The following is a 20,974-nucleotide window of genomic DNA, read 5'->3' as shown; positions in this document are numbered from 1 at the left end:
TTGGGTGGTGCAAAGACGGTGACTGACAGCTCTAGACAATTGCCCCTATGAACGTGACCTTTTCGTCAGCAGCAGAACAACCAAAATCTGCACAAGCAGGTTTCCAACAGAGTGGGAGTAAAATCCTTCTGGATAAAACATGAGGAAGGAGATATCCCAAGGTGTAAGGAGCTGCGTGGGGACAGCGGCTCCAAGGCCCGTTTACGCTGTCACTCACCTCGCAGAGCTGCTGCACAGGGAGCATTCCTGTCACACGCCTTTCTGCCACACACCGCCCGCTGCCTGCCCCCAGCACCCACACTGGTCTCATCACAGGCATCCACCGCTTAATCCAGGGTGGAAAGTCATTTTGGGGGCAGGGAGCTGACATTGTCTCGCCCCAGGGTACGGCGAGCCCAGCGGGAAGGCGTGCGCCGGCGTATGGATTAGCGCGCGCCTGTCGATAGCTGGTTTAACTTCGTTCCCGTGATTTTACATCCATTCGGCAGGCCGCTGTGTGGCTTTTCACAGGGTTGTTTTTTTTTTTTTTTGCTGTTTCCTTGCGCTCATAGGAAAAGTATCCAGCCTGCTGTATTTAGTCACAGAACAAGTTGGTACCAGTTTTAGCTATTAGAGTGATCACTGTTAGAATTCAGAGCGTGAATTCAGAAAAGCAGTTCACTATGAAAACAGGTTATATGCAATGTTTTCACTCATTCAGTAATAAAACGTCCTATGTTAGTTGAGCTAATAGATTTTTGGCATTTGGTTATGTGACCTCTAGAAGTGAGGAATCTTCATAAGTGCCTTTTCTTTTGGCTTTTTTTATTTTATATAACATGTGCTACCAGTTCCCTTACAGAACGAGTCATTGTCAGCTGGATTCTGAGGCTGGCAGTTGTGACAACATGCCCGTGGAATACTGCTGACATGCATGTCCCTTAGAGAGTGGTTTTGTTCCAGCTCTGACAATAAAAACTGGTATCAGAGTTGCAGTGAAAGGCAAATATTCATCGTGCTAGGAGAACAGAAGGAGAGGGCAAGAGATGCATATTAACAAGTGGACTTGATAAAACAAGCCTGACAAAGGACTGGGAAAGGAACAACTGCTTGTTTGGTTGGCAAGAATGTAAAACAGCCCTCAGCAAGGGAGGCAGTAAGTCACTAGTGATAGAGGCCACTGGTCATGAACATGCCTTTCCTCAGGCCCACGCTTCAGGATGTCCGAACACAGACCTGAGTGCTTCCCTGGGCAGGATTGTTGTTGTTAAATCATCCTGTTTTGTTTATTTCAGAATGGTTAGGAAGTTGTAACAAGTGACAAAGGCTGGTGTACGTGTGACATTTTGTACATAATTCACTTATCTTTTTGTTTTTCTTCTTTTCTGCTTGCCCTTTCCTCCCTTTAGATCTAACTTCTAGCACAAGTACAACAAAAAGCATGGAAGAGGAGAAGAAGGAGGAGAAACCAGAAGAGAAACTTGCAGAACCTGAATCAGCTTTCCCAGAAGCCTTACTGAAATATCAGTAGGTTTAATATACTCAACTTTTCACTCCTATAGAACATGTGACTGGATAAAGCAGATAACAGACACCACTTATCCAGTTCAGAGCCTGAGCTGATTGACTGTGGCAGTTGTGTACTGTTCTTTTGTGTTCTTGCCATCGGTTTCCAAGGCTATTTCAGAAATAAACGCTTTTTAAACTATACCTATGAGAAAGCATTTAAGTGAGTCAGAAAAAGTTTTATGCCGGTAGGTTATAACTTGGGAAAAAGTTTTATTAAAACCAAAAAAACCCACATTTTTGTCTGTTAGTAGCAAGCTTTTGATCAGCATCCTCTGAAGTTGGAAGAGCACATTTGACTGTCTTTTTTAGGAATCCTTGGCATTCAGAGGTGTGTAGTTACCAGCCAGAACCTCAAGACCTACAGTTTGCTCCCTTGGCGCAGCTGAGAGCAGAGCATAAAGGGAAGTGCTTTGTTTTGAAAATAATGGAGGGGTAACTTAAAGATCTCTTAAAATCAAGCAGAGAAAAATAAGAGCCAAGATGGGAACATCTGAAGTAGTTACAAAATAGTCCAATTTATTTGACCTCCAATCTCTTGAGTAGATGATTGAAAGGAGGAAAATTTAACTCTGTGACTTCTGTAAAAGACACAAATTGAAAGGGAAAAACCTCAACAGCATCCAATGTTCAACAATTATCAGCGTTTAGGGAGCAAGAAGTAGTGCCTTGGTGTGGAAATGAAAAGCAGGGTAAGCGAACTGAAGAGCAACCACATATAGTTCTAGTGACACCTATAGGAGCTTACAGGGTTCAGGTGGGATTTTCTGTTTCGCTTTCCAAAGAAGAGAGTACAAGTTTCATAGCAAACCAGACCAGATTTAGCTGAATCTTCTCTCAAATAAATACCATCCCAAAAGTCAACAAAACAACCCATCTATTTTGCTGAGAAAAAATGGCACCACTCTCTGATAAAATTGTTGTGAAGCATATTCAGATACCCAAGCAAACGACTCCTTTGTCTGAAGAGTCTGGCACTGAACTGGGCGCTGTACTGACACAGGATATTTAGTTTCTGCAGCAACAGTAGAGGGGAAAGGAAGAAAGTTTGTCTTTTATTGTTCTCCTTATCTCTTCTCTTGCCCTTTCTCTCTTCGCCTCTGTAATGTGTGACTTCTCTGTACCACTTGATTGAGCCAAGCAGCACAATCATAGAACCATGGAATCATTAGGTTGGAAGAGACCTCTGAGATCATCAAGTCCAACCGTTGACCATGCCCACTAAACCATGTCCTGAAGTGCCACATCTAGATGGTTTTTTAACACCTCCAGGGATGGTGACTCCACCACTTCCCTGAGCAGCCTGTTCCAGTGCTTGACTGCTCTTTCTGTGAAGAAATTTTTCCTAATGTCCAATCTAAACCTCCCCTGGCGCAACTTGAGGCCATTTCCTCTCATCCTATCACTTGTTACTTGGGAGAAGAGGCTGACCCCCACCTCACTATAACCTCCTTTCAGGTACTTGCAGAGAGCGATCAGGTCTCCCCTCAGCCTCCTCCAGACTAAACACCCCCAGTTCCCTCAGCCGCTCCTCATCAGACCTGTTCCCCAGACCCTTCACCAGCTTCGTTGCCCTTCTGTCATACAAGTGAGTGTCATCTGTCACATCCGCTTTGGGATTTATCAGTTGTGTAGTATTTATTGAACTTCATTCCTGCTTTTTCTCCTGTACTTTGAAGGATGGTTGCTGTTCATACAAAGTTGGTTATTTTGCATTTTCAGTACAGCTTTCTGTTTCAGGATTGGTTAGGAACAACAACCCTGTGAATTACTTGCCCTAGTAACATCCTAGAGATGACTGACAAGATGCCAGCATGGTACAAGAGAGAAGTGTTGTTTCTAGGTGATTAAAGCATCTATATGAAACCTAGTATACAGAGTAGAGAAAAATAGTATCAAAGGAATCGTCAGTCTCACTGTTTTCTAGCTTTAATGTGTCAAATACCATAGAAAAATAAAGAGCAAAGTTGCAGTATGTAGCAGACAAAATAGCAAATTCTATTCACATGAATTCTTGCCATTAACGAAGTGATGTGCATAGACTGCCACTTCATGCAAAATTTTAAAGTAGCAGAAATTAACATCAGCAGCAGTATTCAAATTATAGTTTAAAATGGCAGGTAATTTAGGAGGTCACACTGTGTGGCCAAGCTGTCACCTCTGTCTAATAAGTGACACATATTTGCTGGAGCCGTCACCACCATACCCCCATATCTCTGTTCTAGCCTTACTAATATCCTTGTGCTTAATGGAAAACCTGAAGAATATCTTGGAGCACGCTGACTCCAGAGGGTGCAAATCTAGTAACCTGCAATTTCTGTAACTGAGTGATCCAGACTTAGCCAGGAAAAAATGGTCTTTTAAAACAACTTAATACAATAGGAGGGGGGGCAAAAAAACCACCAAAACAAAACCGCAAGGAACAGTAGCTGTTGAAACACAAAACGATCCTGTGATAATTGTAATACTTGCCTCTGTTGTGCCGTATGGTGAAGGAATTACGGGAACACAGGGGAAGATTACAGAGAATTTTGCAAATAGGCACCATTTGCCATCCAGCATTTCTCGTTTTAGAAGACAGAACACCTGAAAAAAACCACTCGTTTCACAGCTGTGGCGAAGAGGATGACAAGGAGCCTATGAAAATTGTGAAAGCAGTGAGCTAGTTCTTTGATAAAAGTGTACAAACATACCCAGAGCTCGGGCCAGTCCCTGTTCCCTTAGCGCTTCTTAAAGGCTAACAAGTTCTTGGTGCACAAGTGCAGTTTATGAAGCTCAACAATTGACGTTTTTCAGAAGAATCGATCCCATTTAATTCTCCAGTTTGGGATTCATCTGACCTATGTCCCAGTGAGCTGCCCAGGCTTCCTCTATAGTGAGTGGTGAGTAATAAGTATTTTTGAGGCACAAATAATTTTGTCCTAAAAGAGACCGGTGCGATAGGGCAGCTAAACCACACCCAGGAAGAATAAACCACCTTAATCCTCCGCAGCGGTTACAAAGGAATTGTGTCCTCAGGGAGCCTGTGTCTCAGGAGGAGTCTGAGATCCAAACTGACTCAGAGGCCCAGATGTAGGTGGGAAGTCTTTTGTTTACGTGCAGCAAGCAGACAGGTGTAACTACCCAACTGAGTCAAGCAACATGATACGAAAATAAGCATTTCAGCAGTGTTTACCTCTAATCTAGCTTAAACAACATTCCCCTCTCTTCTGCCTTTGTAAGAATGTCTCTTTACTGTTTCTTCACAGAATTGAGACAAAAGAAGCAGCAATTGATCGGGTTTTGTTTGCTCTGAAACAAGTGCAAAAAAAGAATAAAGAATATCATGAAAGGGTAAGTGACCAGGCATCCTTCTCCCAACACATCTTATATGTTGTATTTTAACACACAGATTCAATTTCATTCTTTTAATCCTAATATTACATTTCACTGAAACTAGTAATTACAGTGAATTTCTTACAGTCAATGAAACTGGAGTTAGTGAGTCACTTTACGTGCTAAAAGGTAAAGTGTTACCTGAATTAAATGTGACATAAAGCATAACCACGCCAAAAAAAAAAGCAGCTGCAGGAGCAGAATGTTGCGGAACAGGATGGAGCAGTAAGGTAAAGTGAGTTCAGTGAAGGTGTTTTACCAGTGCTCATGAGATCCTCAGTAACCACCGAAGTATTGAATCTCACTCTGCAGCAAAGCCCCTTTCAGTAGGTAACTTCACTGCAGTACGTTCAGATGTGCCTTTTGAAACACTCCTGCAAATATTCCTCGGTATTTCAGTGCACAAACTGTATGAACTTCATTTTGTCAGTCGTATGAGCAGATCTAACCACGGGCTGAGATTTGCTGACCTTTGATTCACTTCTGAGGTAACGGAATTGCACAGGTTTCTGTGAGGGTTTAGTTATTCTTGCAAACGTAGTTACAGTGAAGACTGGGCAAAAAAGCAGGAGCATCACAGAACTGACTAGGTGCGATTTTTGGCACTTCTTGATGAAGACTCACTTTCTTATGGATTAGGAGTGCTGTTGGGTGCTTTTTAGAACAAGGTTATCTAACTACTGATCGCACGGGAGTGACACTTCAAAGAACCATATCTATGAAGTGTAAATGAAGAACCCTAACATGGCATCTGATGGCTGAGAGCGGTGAACCTTGAAGGTGGGTACACATACAGGCGCCTAACGAAACAAATTCAAATCACTTGAAAATCCTTAAACTGGATCACGCGGTTAAACAACGCTGCAGCCTGCAGTTCCTGCAGCAGTGAAACACTGAAACACACAAGGTCTCTCTGCCCTTCCCATGCCCGAGACGTGCCCTGCTTAGAAGTATCCGTTCAGCTTTCCTTGGTGTCCCTTTCAGTCGTGAAGCCCGGATGGTGTTTCATTCGTGGCCTGAACTACCAGTGGAAGTGGCGTTTGGCTCTTCTCTCTGCAGACATCTGAAGTCTCTTACGGTTATTCCCCCAGTTTGCTGCTAGTTCATGGGCTCTCACGGAGAGATTTTACGCTGTGCAAGGTACTTCAGGGCATGCTTGAAGTGCTATTTGTGTAATTTACCCATGTTTTGACAGTTCTTTGAGCTCCGTTCTTTGTTTCCCGTTTAATGTCTCTGATTGGTTCAGAGTTAATCCTTCTAGGAGTGAGGAATGCTTGAGACTCTCTCTACTGCGTAGTTCCTGTGACTGTTTGGCTGGTATGGTTACTTGCCCCTTATGGTCTCCTTGGGGAGCAAACATACACAATCAGTAATTCCAAATAATCTGAGTGTCATTTGAGCGGGTGATGCCAAGGGGCTGTAATCACAGCTGGGGAATCAGGAGGCGTAACTAATTCCAGCTCTGACAAAACTCTCTACTGTGGTTATATGCAAATGACCCGATTGTCTGAGGACATTTCTGCATGAAGGTGGTACGTTCTCATGAAGAATGTTGACATGAAGTCAAGAACTCCTACAAATAAATATTGTTATTGAATTGACCCACAGGGAACTTTCTTTCCAGGCGATGGAGGGCTACTGGTGTGCTGCACCAAGCACAGCCGCTGTTTGTCTCTCATTTCCTTGTCATGGTCTTGAAATTACTGAGAAACTTCTGAGCCTTGCGCACTCTCCCTTCTGCTCCATCCCTTTCGAATACGAAGAGTAGGTGTTTAGCTGAGTGGTTTTGCAGGGCATCCTGGCACTAGGTCGGGTTTTACTGCATTACTTAAGTTTGTCGCTTTGAAAACTAGTTTGAAAATGGTTCAATATGTGCTTTTTCTTCTGTTGTTGTTTCATAGAACCACCGCCTGAAGGAAGAACAACAGGCACACGTCAGGCACATACTAAAACAAATAGAAGAAGAGGAGAAAGAACAAGATGAAAAGGAGGTTGTAACTAGGGATGATGTGGAAGAGGCACTGAAAGCGAAATGGCAGTATGTTGCGGACAAAGAACAGCTTCTGAAAGGTACGTTGGGAGTTGTGGAAGTGTGGTTTGCGGTTTACACAGTTGGAATTGAGTACTTTTTTTTTGGTTTTTTTTTTCATTTTAAATAGAGATTCAACTTCCTTGTGGCATGAAGAGCATAAAGCTGTTCCTCCCCTAAATCAAGCTCTCTCAACGTGGTATGAGATTGTGGAGGGCTTATAAGTAAATCTGTTCCTTCCAAGTGATGTATATTACTGTGCAAGTATGGAGGCTTCATTTTTCCTATAAAGTTGAAACTCATGAAAGCCCTATGCACTGGCTGTACTGGAATATTAAAAAAAAAAAATGGATGGCAGCAAAAATGACAGTTTTGATTGTTGAAAGTTCTGGCTGCCATCCCTGGGATTCTCTGTGGGAGAGACATGTGTCTTTGGTTACAACATTTCAGTGACAACTGTTGTCTCTCCTTGGCAGTGTCAGATCAAGCTGTTTTCAGCAACGATGGTGGCCCTTGACACTATGTGAGGCCATCATGTTGTCATGCATTGTAGTGTAGAAAAATCACCTTTCTTTCTTCAATCCCAGTGAAAGTGCCTTTATTAAAGAATTTGATGAAGTTGTGAGAATTGTGAACTATCAGTTCTAGAAATTGGTAATGAACTTGTCTTCTGATGTTCTTGTTTTAATAGATCTGCACTCCCAAATTGAAGAAACTCACCAAAGACTTTCAGTAAAGCAGAGTGAGAGAGATTATTTGTTGGAATACAAAAATATAGTAAGTAAATCACAGGCCAACAAGATTACGAGTCTGGAAAATGACATTAAGGAAGTCAAAGATGACCTTCAGAGAACTGCAGGTCAGTTTACAGCTAGTGTAGTGCAAGTCTTGCAGGCTCTTTGTGTATTACTTGCAGGAATCAATTAAATTATAAATTTAATTTGAGGCCAAGTTCTATTAATTTCTGTCAACTTTTCCAGACAGCACACCTAAGGTGAGCTGCATCATCCTGTAAAGTGGAAGAGCTCCCTCTCTCTCTCTGTGCAAGTCCCTTTATTAAAGAAACGGATAAAGTCACAGAAATTATGAACACTTAAAGACACTGATAAGCTCGTCTTCTGACGATTTTCTTGTAAAATACAGGCAACCCATTTTTAAAAAAAAGTTCCTGTGAAGGACAGCAGTTTTCTAAAAATAAGTCTACATATATTTAGTTCACCTACACACAGGACTCCCTTAGCAGCCGTACCTGAAAGCGTCGATTCTGCTGCTCCTCATCGTGCTACAAGCCCTTCCCATGTTGAAAACGCCTTTGACGGGAAAGCAGCGCGAGCCCATTCGTGGAGCAGTCTTTTCAACGGAGCGTACGGGTGCAAATGCAGGACTAGAGGGAGCTGTTCAGCCAGTGGTCAGAACTTTGCCTCCTAGTTCCATGGCCTCGTGTATGAGGCCCTGCAAAATTGCCAGTACAGCCGTGTACAAACACTGGGAACAGCTTTGATTCTGATCCAGCAGTGGAATTAATCTGACAGCTTATGTGTTCTGGTGCTGAGTGCTTTACAAAGATTTCTTTACTACTGCATTATCTTAAAACTATTTAAATATTTTGCTGCTGCATACCCCATGCTTCTAGCGGGAGAAGGACGTCCTGCTTTTCTTCCTTTACGTCCCTCTCAGTATGCATGACCGCAGCCAAGCAGCTGGTAGTAACAGGCAGTGACACTGCTCTAAGGGTCTCTGTATATTCTGTGCCAACCATCACCAGGCGTCAGCTACTGTGGATAAGAGCCAGCTAGCTATCTTTCTGTCTCTTGAAACACGTTTTATCACGATTAAGGTCTGCACTGGGTTTTCTCCATTGCCAGGTAGCTTGTCAGATATCCACCTCTGTATTCAGGAGATGTTGATATTTTTCATGACGTGTTTTCTGTGTTCTTACTCAATTTAAAACTTTGCTGTAAAGCTGCTGAAATAGGAAATGAAAAAGAGAATGGGATTCTCGGTAGAATGCCAGCATGAGCCAGTAGGAACATTCAGTCTGACCTCCTGCATGTCACAGGGTGCAGAGCCAAAAATTTGTGGTCAAACGGAAATGTACTTATGGAAAGCCGGTTACAGAGGTACACATAGCAGTTGCCTAGTTCACATACTGCAAAACGATGTCGCCAGGACTGGCTGTTAGCACACTATTTTACTCAACTGCCTAAAACCGAACTTACAAAGCAGCTGGGGAGAACAGTCAGGTACTTGAAATTCAGCCTACGAAAAAAAAGAAATCTAATAAGCTTCCAGAGTGATGCGGCAGCAAACTGAGCTTCTTCACTCCTCGAGTGTGTGACGGGCTTGGGGAATAAGCAGAGGTGAAGAGGTGTCTGTCTCTGTAGGTACCACTGAAGGGCTTGACGCTGGCACAGTTCCTGTGGTCTGGAGATGACAGTTTAAACAAAACTGCTGGAGGGGAGAGGAAGGGAAAGAGAGCCATGCACTTGTGTGAGGTGTGGGGAACACGGTGTTGCAGTGAGTTAGGGAAAAAGCCTCCGTAGGAACAGTTGCTCCTTTTCTTCATTCTCCCAGTTCAGCTCCGGTTGTTTAGCTGTCTGAAAGAATGACAAGATGAATTAATTACAGTATGTAAGTAATTCCATTTCATTCTGCCAAGTTTAGATGGTGGATTGATTAAGGCAGGCCAGCTTCCACAGTCTTAAATTAAGAACTAATGAACAACTAATGCACCTTTCATATTTGACTGCCTTTGACTCCACAGTGGGTCCATGACCAGATACTCATTTGCAGCCAGAGCAGCAACAGGCTGTCTGCAACACAAGTGCAGAGCTAGGCTGAATTTCAAGCCTCTGGAACAAGTATGAAATACCTTCCTTCAGAGAAAATTACTACAATCTCATTCATTCCTTCAAAAGGAGAAAATGCCAAGCAGCAGTAGGGATTTATTTAGATTAGCACAAAAACAACTGAAGGGAAGGATGAAATAATTACATAGTAAGTGACTAGAACTTGAAGCCAAACAAATTCAGACACAAGACACATTTCTAAATAATGACCACAAGTAACAACGAAAGCAAATCATTGAGGCAATTGCTACATTCTCCGTTTTGACCTGTTGTCCAATTAGAACCCCCTGGAAGGCTTCGGTAAGTCAGAAGATTTTTTAGGCTCTGTATAATGACTATCTGAAAAAAATGCCATGTGCATCAGATCATCATAGAATCACCGAATGGTTTGGGTTGGAAGGGACCTCGAAGACCATCTAGTTCCAACCCCCCTGCCAGGGGCAGGGACGCCTTCCACTAGACCAGGTTGCTCAAGGCTCCATCCAACCTGGCCTTGAGCACTGCCAGGGAGGGGGCAGCCACAGCTTCTCTGGGCAACCTGTGCCAGTGTCTCACCACCCTCACAGTCCTAATGTCTAATCTAAATCTCCCCTCATTCAGTCACCCCTCATCCTATCACTACCCTCCCTGATCAAGAGTCCCTCCCTCCCCTCAAGACCCTTTCAGCACTGGAAGGCCGCTCTAAGGTCTCCCCAGAGCCTTCTCTTCTCCAGGCTGAACAACCCCAACTCTCAGCGTGGCCTCACAGGGGAGGTGCTCTGCGGGGACAGTGGTTCAGGCTAAGCCTGAACCACTGTCCCCGCAATGCTCCAGCCCCCTGATCATCTTTGTGACCCTCCTCTGGACCAGGCAGGTCCATGTCTGTCTTGTGCTAAGGACTCCAGAGCTGGATGCAGCACTGCAGGTGGGGTCTCACCAGAGTAGAGTAGAAGGGGAGAATCACCTCCCTCAACCTGCTGGCCACGCTTCTTGTGATGCAGCCCAGGATGACATTGGCTTTCTGGGCTGCAAGTGCCCATCGCTGGCTCATGTCCATCTGTGCAACCACCAGCACCCCAAGTACTTTTCCTCAGGGCTGCTCTCGATCCACCCATCACCCAGCCTGTATCTGTGCTTGGGGTTGCCCCAACTCAGGTGCAGGACCTTGCACTTGGCCTTGTTGAACTTCATTAAGTTTGCATGGGCCCACCTCTCCAGCCTGGCCAGGTCCCTCTGGATGGCCTCCCTTCCTTCCAGCGTGATGACCGCACCATACAGCCTGGTTTTGTTGGCAAACTCGCTGAGGGTGATGCAGTATGCTTCTATACCTAAAGAATAAGTTGTCTAGGCAAATCTCTCACGTGACTCCAGGAGCTCTGCCATTGATAGAGACAAAATTTAATATTAAGATATCAATATTTTAGCAGAGAATCGCTCAGCTCTTGTAGTTGCCAACAGAAATGGATAAGCCAATTCAGATTTCTGGACCTGTAGTTAACGCTACTGTCCTTTGGGTTTAGGGGGAGAGCTTCTATGGAGAAGGATGTTTGAATCCTTTTCTGTGGAGCATCTACGCCAGTGATGCTGGCTGATAAGTTCCAGTTTGGGCACATCACGCCGACTGTCTATTTATTGTCAGGAGAAATTGATGTCAAATAATGATTTCTGATTTTCTTTTTTGTTTTGAAGAATATTATAGAAATGCTTTGCAAGCAGTGAAAGAAGAAAATGACAGCCTGGTTGAGAGGCACATGAAGCTAATGAAGGAGCAGGCCCTTGAGGTATTCCTTCTGCCTTTTTAAAAGTGCTAACTGCATCACAGGATCAACGTACCCTGCATTGATAATTATTTTAACTCGAATTAAGACTTGGAACTTTTCTAATAAATTGAGAGTAAAAGAAACTGTAAATCTCCTTACTAAACATGCCATTGGTTATTGTTATCTGCACAGGCACCTTTTGCTTTTTTTTTTACACCAGACTAACAATGTGTGGATGTGAGGGCATTTTACAAACGAGGTATGGGAAACTGGGGCTCCGTGCACTGCTATGACTTGTTCAAGAACATGGCACTTTTGCTGTGACCTTGATTTTGACACTTGTATAGACTTCAAAAAGCAATAACACACTAAGAGATTGTCTGCATGGAAATATTCATCAATTTGGAAAAAAAAAAAAAGGTGTTTTTGTACTTGTATAGTACAACACTTTTAAAATGCCAAAATAGTGCAGTCTACAGCAAAATTTAGGCTTATTGATACATAGATATTTTTTGTCATTTCTGCCAGCTCTGATTTGCAAACCTGATTTACAAAGTGTTTATGATGACGACTTCTTACCCTCACAAAACGCAGAGCGTACTTCAGCACAAATCCCTGGTTGGGCCCATTAGGTACCTAAATTCCCTGACCTCAGTTCTGGAATTTTCAGTCAGGTGAGAACATAATCCAAAGGACTGTGCTCATGGTCATCTACGGGGGCGTCTTCCCTCCCAGTTGATAGCAATAATTAGATTGTAGTCGTGGCTCATTAGCACAGACCTCTGCATGTTCAAGTCACTGGTCACAGATCAGTACAGGCTCACTGGTGATTTTGCTGGGATTTTTAAATAGCTAAAGGTTTGATTTCCTGAAAACAGGAAGACTGGAGCAGCAGTGGGAAGACAGCAGAACTTGTTAAGTAAAAAGGGAATGTCCTGTTTTACTATGGGAAATTATAAAATATTGGTAAATTGCTTGACATAGAAACTGCACTAGTCAGGATGATGAAGAAGCAGCTGGCCCTGTGGACTAAATCCCCTGGTAATCCCTCAGGGGATGCTGCAGTCGGTTGTGTGGATGTTTCTTAATTATTTCCTGCTAAACAGCAGAAGGTTCTTTAGAGTCCATAGCACTGTCAAAGTCCTGCTTTCAGACGACATGATCTGAAATTGTGTTTTCTCAGAACGCTGTGAGATACTTGGACACAAAGAGTCGCAGAGCGATTGAGGAGAATGCATGGCTAAAAGAAGAGGTAAGAGGATCACTTGGGTAGTTTATCGTGATAGTTCAGGTTTGAAATACCATGGCCTGCAGTCATAACTGTTTCCAGCGATGGGCCTCTGAAGACATTCATAGGAAAAGGAGAGCAATTTTCCTGTAATTAATCTGTCATCCTGAGTAGCAAACACTGTATGTGGTGAATAAAGGCCAAAGATAAACGTTTAGTTTCACGAATGAGGGACCCCTGTTCATGCCCAAGAAGCTGTAGGGAGGACTACAACATTCCGTACAATTAAGTATTTGTATCTGTGGAGAGTGGGATACTCCATGGCATAAAGGCCCAACCATGTAAGTGTCTGAAGAATGTCACTTTGAATTGCATCCAAGTTCTAGTGATGCCGTATTGAAAGAAAATGGATATGGATGTTGGAAACGTTTTGTTTGCTTGAGACAGCTTGAAATGGGAGATAATAAAGAAGCCCTGGAGCCTAGCACACTGAAGAGAGGAAAATCAAAATCACATGTACTTGTAATTGATTCCTTGATAGCTTTTATACTGTCCTTTATTGGCAATTTAGAGTTATCTGTTAGATAGCTGTAACTTTTCTTGTCAAGGAAACACTTTTTTGTGAGCCAGATTTAGGAAGCTGATTTTTCCCTGGTGAAAATTTGGTTGTGTTTGTTCCGGTCAATACAGGTCCTCTGCTGGGATCAAATCTAAGCAAGAGAGTGGAGACAGGAAATATCCTTCCCCGCCTTTACAACCTCACTGTTTAGAACCGAGCAAAACTTTCTGGGAAACTAATAAATGTACTTGACATTTTTTAGTGCCACATCAACAAACCTGGCAGAGGTTTCTCCATTGTACTGACTAGTTTAAGTTACTTGCCAGTAAGCAGGGATACGGCTTTCCTTCTTCCCCTTAAGGAGCTCTGAGCCTCCACCTTTAGCTTTCCAGGGAGGGTGTCCAACCCACAGCTTCTGAGGCAATGAGGCAGGGTCATTAGGAAAGAATTAATGTTCTGGTCTGTATAATCAAACAGGAGCTCGAATCTCTACCTCCTGTCACTGAATGAGTATGAATTCCCATCTCCCTGTCTCACTGAACACTCAGGAATGTTGCACACATTAGGCAGGGTCAAGAAGGGAGCTCCACTTTGCAGCACTCGTATGTCCTGACAGGCCCTCACCTTGGGTTTGAGGGATTTGGGTTTCTTGCCTCTCAACTAGAAGATTCCTATGCCATGAATTGGTTTCCTAGGTTAGGAATAGTGCTTTGAAATATTGTGGAAAACAAAACTAGTATCACTACCTTCTCCGGGCCTCTGAATTCAGCCATTCATTTTCTCTGCTTTTCTTACACAGATGAAATATTTTCTTTCAGGCTAATGTTTGTATGTAGCTGACAGACTCTTCCCGTATCTTCTCTTGGGGAGATAATCCAAAAATCTCACTTTTGCCCCAGTTCAAAATTTACCATTTTTTCAGCTTGGCCACTGAACTGAAAAATGACTTACCAAAACAGCCCTAAGCTAGTTACCTCCAAATCTGAGCAGATTTGGAGACTTCAGTCACATTTTTCCATGGTTACTGTGTCACACCAAGATGGCACAAAGCTGCATCACCTCATCGTGCCAAGCCACATCCTGTCACTGGTTACTGTCCTGTCATTTTCACCTTTTTTAATCCCTGGGAGAAATGGGAACTGGTTTTTAGCTGCAAATGTGGAGGATTCTAGCTGGGTTCATTTGGCTTTGGTCAGAACAGATGCATTCAGATCACTCGTACCACTGTTAAACGTGCATATGGCTGCGATTTCTGGGGAGGTAACCGTCCCACAGTCCATTCCCAGTGAAGGGGTAAGAACTCGCCTGTACTTCAGGAAAAGTGAGAGGAGTTGCGGGAACCGAATAGCCGGTATCTTTTGGTTAATGTAACTTCATGGCAAAATGGGGTGATTACCAGTCCAAAAGAAAGCAGAACCTGGGGTTTAGCCAATGTCGTGGCTAACTGGGACTGAAAGCTTCACTAATTCTGGGTGAGAAGGTTTTGTGTATAGGTAGGGATTAGAACAGCAACACTTGCTGAGCAAGAGCCTGCGTTTAACTCTGCAACGAAGGTTTTTCTCTCTCTAAGCTCTGATGTGAAAGCAAAAAAAGAAAAATCCAGAGCTTCTGTCTCCCAGACCTGCTTGGCTACATGCGAAGGTTCTGCTATCAGGGTTGCACAGCCCAAACACGTGGCTGTGATTGAGAGAGCTTTGCCAGCAAAGGGTTCTGAAAAAGGTGGGAAAGAATCAGAGAGGCCTTCCCTTCGCCTGAAAATGCATCGCTATGTTTCTCTGCCAAACATGCAATCTTGCTGATACAGCTGCATTCTTTCTAGGTATGCGCTATTAAGAGAGTTACTATGAAAGCTCTCCAAAATGATATAGACTTTCTAAGATGATCCTTTTTTTTTTGTTTAATTGTCAAAAGGTTAAAATGTACCAAAAGGAAGTAAGTGATTTGGAAGCCTCTATTTGGCTTCTGGAAGAAGAAAATATCGGTTTAGTGAAACAACTGATTGATGGCAGACTTCAGAATCTGAGAGTACCCAGGTAAAATGATGCCTTTACAGAGTCAAAAGTGATTTAATGTAAAAAAAAAAAAAAAAAAAAAAGAAAAATCTGCCTCCTGCCTCTAGAGCTATTTGGGCTCTCCCACAACAAAGCCAAGGTAGTTTCCTAACTGAGGGGAAGCAGGATTTGACGGAGTACGTGTGGGACTTGTGTCTCTGAAGGATGACAGGGACATTGTAACCTCCTAAATACCAAACTTCAGGGAAGGAACTGGGCTCTTTAATAATCTGCTAGGACCTACAAAACCCGCTCTAGGTGGTCCTACTTTGGCAGGGGGGTTGGACTAGATGCTCTCCAGAGGTCCCTTCCAACCCCTGCCATTCTGTGTGACTCTGGGTGTGACTCTGTGTGACCCAGCAACATTCACTGCCTTTCAGTGGGGATACCACTGGGGCTTGGGAATAGGTTATTTCTGTTGTGATTGTCTCAGACCCAGCTTCTCAGGCCAAATGCTGAGTAATGGATTTTTCCTTTATTGCTGGCAAAATATTTAAGGATGTGAAGATTAATATGCAAATATATGGGGTTTTGCTATCTCAAGTGAAACAGTCGACCTGGAACCGAGTAAGGAAGAGGCCTTGGGATCGGTCTGCCTGTAGAGGTGTCTGTGGTATTAGTTTCTTTTCTATTGAAATTACTTAACTTCTTCCCTAGAGAAAGATTAATTTAGCTGGAAAACGTCAACACTAATGGTATCAAAAGCACAATGTAACAATGGGAATGATCCATCTTCATTTTCCAGTCCCAGCTCAGTGATTTCAGCCATACTGCATTAAAAGTTCCAAGTCTTAAGAAGTGACCATTTTTCTCTCCCCTCCAAACTTTGGACTGCTTTTAAGTGAGAGCTGCCAGCTGTGGTTTGAATCTTGGACTGACTGGAGACTGTAGCATTTGTTTTCTTTTAGTCTCATGGACATAGCTGAACTTAGGCACTAAGAATGAAAAAGAGCAGCTTATTAGCCACTAAGCTACCTGGCTGCCTCTGCTGCATTTTTAAACCATCGCGCTCCTCTGCTTTTGTGGTTAAGCAGCAAAGAAGTAGAAAGCGTGCCCTCCCCCTCACCCCAAAAGATTGCACAGGACAATTGAGAGAAAAAATGCCGACCTCTAATATGAATTTCACTTTACCTGTTCAACTTCATAGGCACTTGTTTCTAACCCAGGCAGCTGGCTTGCAAGATGAATTTCCCAAGGATGAAATTAAAGAAGTAGCGTACAGAGAGTACGCAGGTAAGGCACCTGCCAGCAGCTTCTAAGTTCTAAGTTACTGAACATTTACATCCTTTTTATCTCTTAAATTTCTTATCAAACTGCCTGTTTGACACAGTGAACACTTAATTTCCCACTTAACTGCAGCCACCCCAGCCATGACAGACTTTGAGTTGCGTGAAGACAAAACCACAATCTACCTGTAATACAGTTTTTAAATTGACATTGGTGTTCGGATTGTTGTACGTAATTACTCAGGCAGAGCTAGCCAGGGCCGTGGTTAACAGCATGGGCTGCCTTTTGTGAAGATACAATTCTCATCTTAGTCAATTCTTTACGGACCTACATCATCATAACTTCATTATATCTTGCCCCTGAGAGGACACTCTGAAGTGTCCAGGCACGTTACAGTCCCTCAGCTCATGGAGATGCACCGCAGTTAAATCACAAACAAATCCCTAGCAAGAGCAGATGAAGCTATGTGGAGCTCAGCCTGAACTGAAAACCTTGGTACTGAATTTTGGGCTGAATCTCCATCTGTTCTGGTAGGTTTTCCCAGGAAAACGATAGACCATCAGGCAAGAAGGACTGTATGAGTGTGCTTATCCATTCAGGGTGGTTTCTGTGGATTCCTTAGTATCACATGTTTTCTGTACTCACTCTGTGAGAAAGAGGGGGGAAAAAGGACAAAATTAAATTCAAGAGGTAAGTTCCAAAATTTGAAGCTGTGCATTTATGAGTACACGAACTGGTCTGTTGAAGTTCTGATCAGTTCCAGCCACAGGTGGGTGGGCCTTTCCAGGACCACCAGGCACCGCAAACACAAGGCTCCCGAGTTAGATACCCGTTTACTTTGAACAGTTCCGCCCTATTGCCTTTGCGAGGCCTTTACAGCAGCTCCCGGGAGGAGCAGGTTTTGTTCCAACAAGCTGGGGTCGAGTCACTGTCCCAGGCAAACATGTAGCTTGGCAGTTCATGTCCAGAATTGTCTGTCACCCTGAGGATCAGTCAGCTGCAAACGTGAGCTCTTGGCGGGAGTGGACTAGCTGTGTTTTTCATCCCACAGACCCCTTACTTCTAACTTCCAACCAATTTCAGTCCCTGATCTTGATCAGAAATTGAGAACAGAAATAAACATAGAAAAATCAGTGAGCAAAATCAACATTTGGCTTGGATTGCCAATTAAAAATCTTACCAAGCTGCTCATCACATCACACCGGCCCAGCCGCATTACAGATTGCTGGCAATGCTCATACTGAATACTAACTCTGGTCTTCACAAAGCTTAGCAATTACTTACACATCGTGGTTCATCTCTTTAAAAAGCAAAAGCAGATGCAGATGAAAGCCTCAGAAGTGCCACAGTCCCCTGTCAGAAAAATAAGGCCTTTGCAAAGATTCCCTGTAAATCAGAGAATGAGAAGCCTCAAGCCAGTGACGAGGAGCTGCAGGAAAAGTCTTTCACTCCAACGCTTGATACCTTGTTGTGTGAAGATGAAAGAGATTTCCAGGTATGAGTTAAAGTAGTCGAGTCTTTCATTAACACAAACATTTTTGTGTGGAGCATGAGCTACTGCCAGGAGCGTTCTGTTCCCAGTGGTGTTAGGGCAGAAAAAACTCCCAGGTCTTGTACCTAGTGTACAATTCAGGAGCTTCATCATAGGCATCTGGTGCTGTCTGAGATGGTGAGGACACTGCCTGTCCTTCAGAAGCTGGGCCAAAGGAGCATAGGTTCTGCCACACAGGGCAGCCTCACAGGAGTGTTTTGGATGCCTTTGGGCATTTCCGATAGCATGAGACAATTCCTTTGGCAATTGAATGCTGTCCTAGGAATCAGCATAGGAGTGTCAGATTCCCCCTAGAAAGGATTCTGAATGTCACCAGGTGACAGTTTGCTATGGAATGGCATGGGTGCTGGCTTGCTCGGATGCTGGTCCTTTTAGAACTTACATTGCACAGTAGCGTTAAAGGGTCAACAACTCGTTTAATCCTTCAATGGGAGGCCAGGATGAACGTGTTCCTGGGCGCAAAACACAGGGGTTGAGAAAACAAGGTACAGGTTACGTGTAAATAGGCAGAGTTGGTGTGGTTCCTGAAAGAGGCGGTGGCCCCAGCTTCAGGATCCCGGGTTGCAAAAAAGATATTTCCTGGGTGCCTTTGATATTACACTCTTGAGTCATGAAAACTTGAATACATTTCTAAATAGACTAATTACTCTCAGAAAATGTATTCCTCTACATCATCGATTTCTACTGGAAATCTAGGAAGATGATATCGACGTGGTGCGGGGCTTGCTGTGTGAAGATACTTCTCCACGATATTCCTTTACTCTTGAATATTCTATTGAAGCATACTCAACAACGGGTTAAAAAAAAAAAACAACCAAAAACAAAACCAACAAAACCCCAAAACCCAAAACCCAGTAAGTCTCTTTCTAGAAATTTGGCATTAGTTTGATTAATACCCTGCAATTTGGGTTCAGAGAAACCATCCTGTTGCCTTGATCAGAGACTAAGTTAAGGAGTGGCTCTGTCCTGAAGAGTCATTATGGAGGAAAGCTGAACATTTAACAATAAAAAATCTGTCCAGGTGTTTGTTTCCTTGCAGTTGTTGCCTTGGGGGAGGAACACCAGCTTTGCTCCTTTCTTCCTGCTGTCAGCACTCCAGAGTCGCCCCATGAGGGCCGTAGGTGCTGCTGACATTCTGCACTTCCCAACAGGGAAGGGTAGGAAACAAAGGAAAGTTGCTGGGGTTTTGTTTTGAAGAACGGCTGCTTTTCGATGTAATTGCAGAAGAATAATATTCTTTTTTTTCACCCTAAGGAATGCTTAAAACTGCATCCTCTGGAGACAAAGCTAATGTGTGTGGTTGGAAGAGCCGTGCCTCTTCACAAAGAGCCAGAAGAAATGCCAAGCAGGAGCCACAAAGGAGATGGTATTACCGGTAAATCAGATGGGCATATCACAGCTCAGATGATCAAGGCCTTATCTAAACAAAAGATTGGTTGAAAACAGACAAGCTGTGCTGTTAACTGAGAAATGTAACATCCTCAGTTCAATAAAGATTTGCTCTCTTCTTCAAAAAGTGTGGCACTGGGCTTTGTGGAAACTATTTTTGAGTGCTCGATTCATGATTTACACACATAAGTTTAACGAGAGGCATGTCTGTGTGCAGGCCGCTAATTATCATAGAATCATAGGATCATTAGGTTGGAGGAGACCTCCAAGATCAAGTCCACCCATCAGCCCAACACCGCCATGCCCACTAAACCATGTCCCAAAGTGCCACATCTACACGTTTTTTGGACACCTCCAGGGATGGTGACTCCACCACTTCCCTGGGCAGCCTGTTCCAGTACTTGACCACTCTTTCGGTGAAGAAGTTTTTCCTCATGTCCAGCCTAAACCTCCCCTGGTGCAACTTGAGGCCATTTCCTCTTGTCCTATTGCTTGAGAGAAGAGACCGACCCCCACCTCACTACAACCTCCTTTCAGGTAGTTGCAGAGAGCGATCAGGTCTCCCCTGAACATCCTCTTCTCCAGACTAAACACCCCCAGTTCCCTCAGCCGCTCCTCATCAGACCTGTTCTCCAGACCCTTCACCAGCTTCGTTGCCCTTCTCTGGACACGCTCCAGCACCTCAATGTCTGTCTTGCAGTGAGGGGCCCAAAACTGCACACAGGATTCGAGGTGCGGCCTCACCAGTGCTGAGTACAGGGGCACGATCACTTCCCTACTCCTGCTGGCCACACCATTGCTGATACAGGCCAGGATGCTGTCGGCCTTCTTGGCCACCTGGGCACACTGCTGGCTCATGTTCACCTGGCTGTTGACCAGCACCCCCAGGTCCTTTTCCCCCAGCAGCTTTCCAGCCACTCCTCCCCAAGCCTGTAGCGCTGCATGGGGTTGTTGTGACCCAAGTGCAGGACCCAACACTTGGCCTTGTTGAACCTCATACAATTGGCCTCAGCCCATCGATCCAGCCTGTCCAGGTCCCTCTGCAGAGCCTTCCTACCCTTGAGCAGATCAACACTCCCACCCAATTTAGTGTCATCTGCAAACTCACTGAGGCAGCACTCGATCCCCTCATCCAGATCATCAACAAAGATGTTAAACAAGACCGGTCCCAATACTGAGCCCTGGGGGACACCACTTGTGACCGGTCACCAGCTGGATTGAACTCCATTCACCACCACTCTCTGGGCTCAACTGTCCAGCCAGTTTTTAACCCAGCTTAGAGTGCATCTGTCTGGGCCCTGAGCTGCCAGCTTTCTTAGGAGAAGCTGTGGGAGATGGTGTCAAAAGTTTTACCAAAGTCCAGGTAGATGACATCCACAGCCTTCCCCTCATCGACTAGGCGGGTCACTTGGTCATAGAAGGAGATCAGGT

At 44.1% G+C, this 20,974-nt stretch overlaps 1 protein-coding gene across 1 annotated transcript; it reads left to right on the top strand.

The window, feature by feature from the left end:
* The first annotated feature begins 1,393 nt into the window (after positions 1-1,393).
* Positions 1,394-19,643, top strand: CCDC83 (coiled-coil domain containing 83). Its single transcript, XM_086481678.1, has 10 exons — positions 1,394-1,506; positions 4,794-4,878; positions 6,822-6,990; positions 7,641-7,808; positions 11,467-11,558; positions 12,721-12,789; positions 15,236-15,357; positions 16,523-16,608; positions 17,913-18,097; positions 19,409-19,643. Exons 1-10 carry the CDS (start codon positions 1,421-1,423, stop codon positions 19,592-19,594), a joined length of 1,248 nt encoding a protein of 415 aa, XP_086337804.1. The 5' UTR covers positions 1,394-1,420; the 3' UTR covers positions 19,595-19,643.
* Positions 19,644-20,974: the final 1,331 nt, after the last annotated feature.

This window comes from Leptosomus discolor, chromosome 1, assembly GCF_034619465.1.
Source record: "Leptosomus discolor isolate bLepDis1 chromosome 1, bLepDis1.hap2, whole genome shotgun sequence".
Taxonomy (NCBI): Eukaryota; Metazoa; Chordata; class Aves; order Leptosomiformes; family Leptosomidae; genus Leptosomus; species Leptosomus discolor.
Note: the sequence above shows the minus strand (reverse complement) of the source record. Positions and strands in the feature narration are given on the sequence as shown.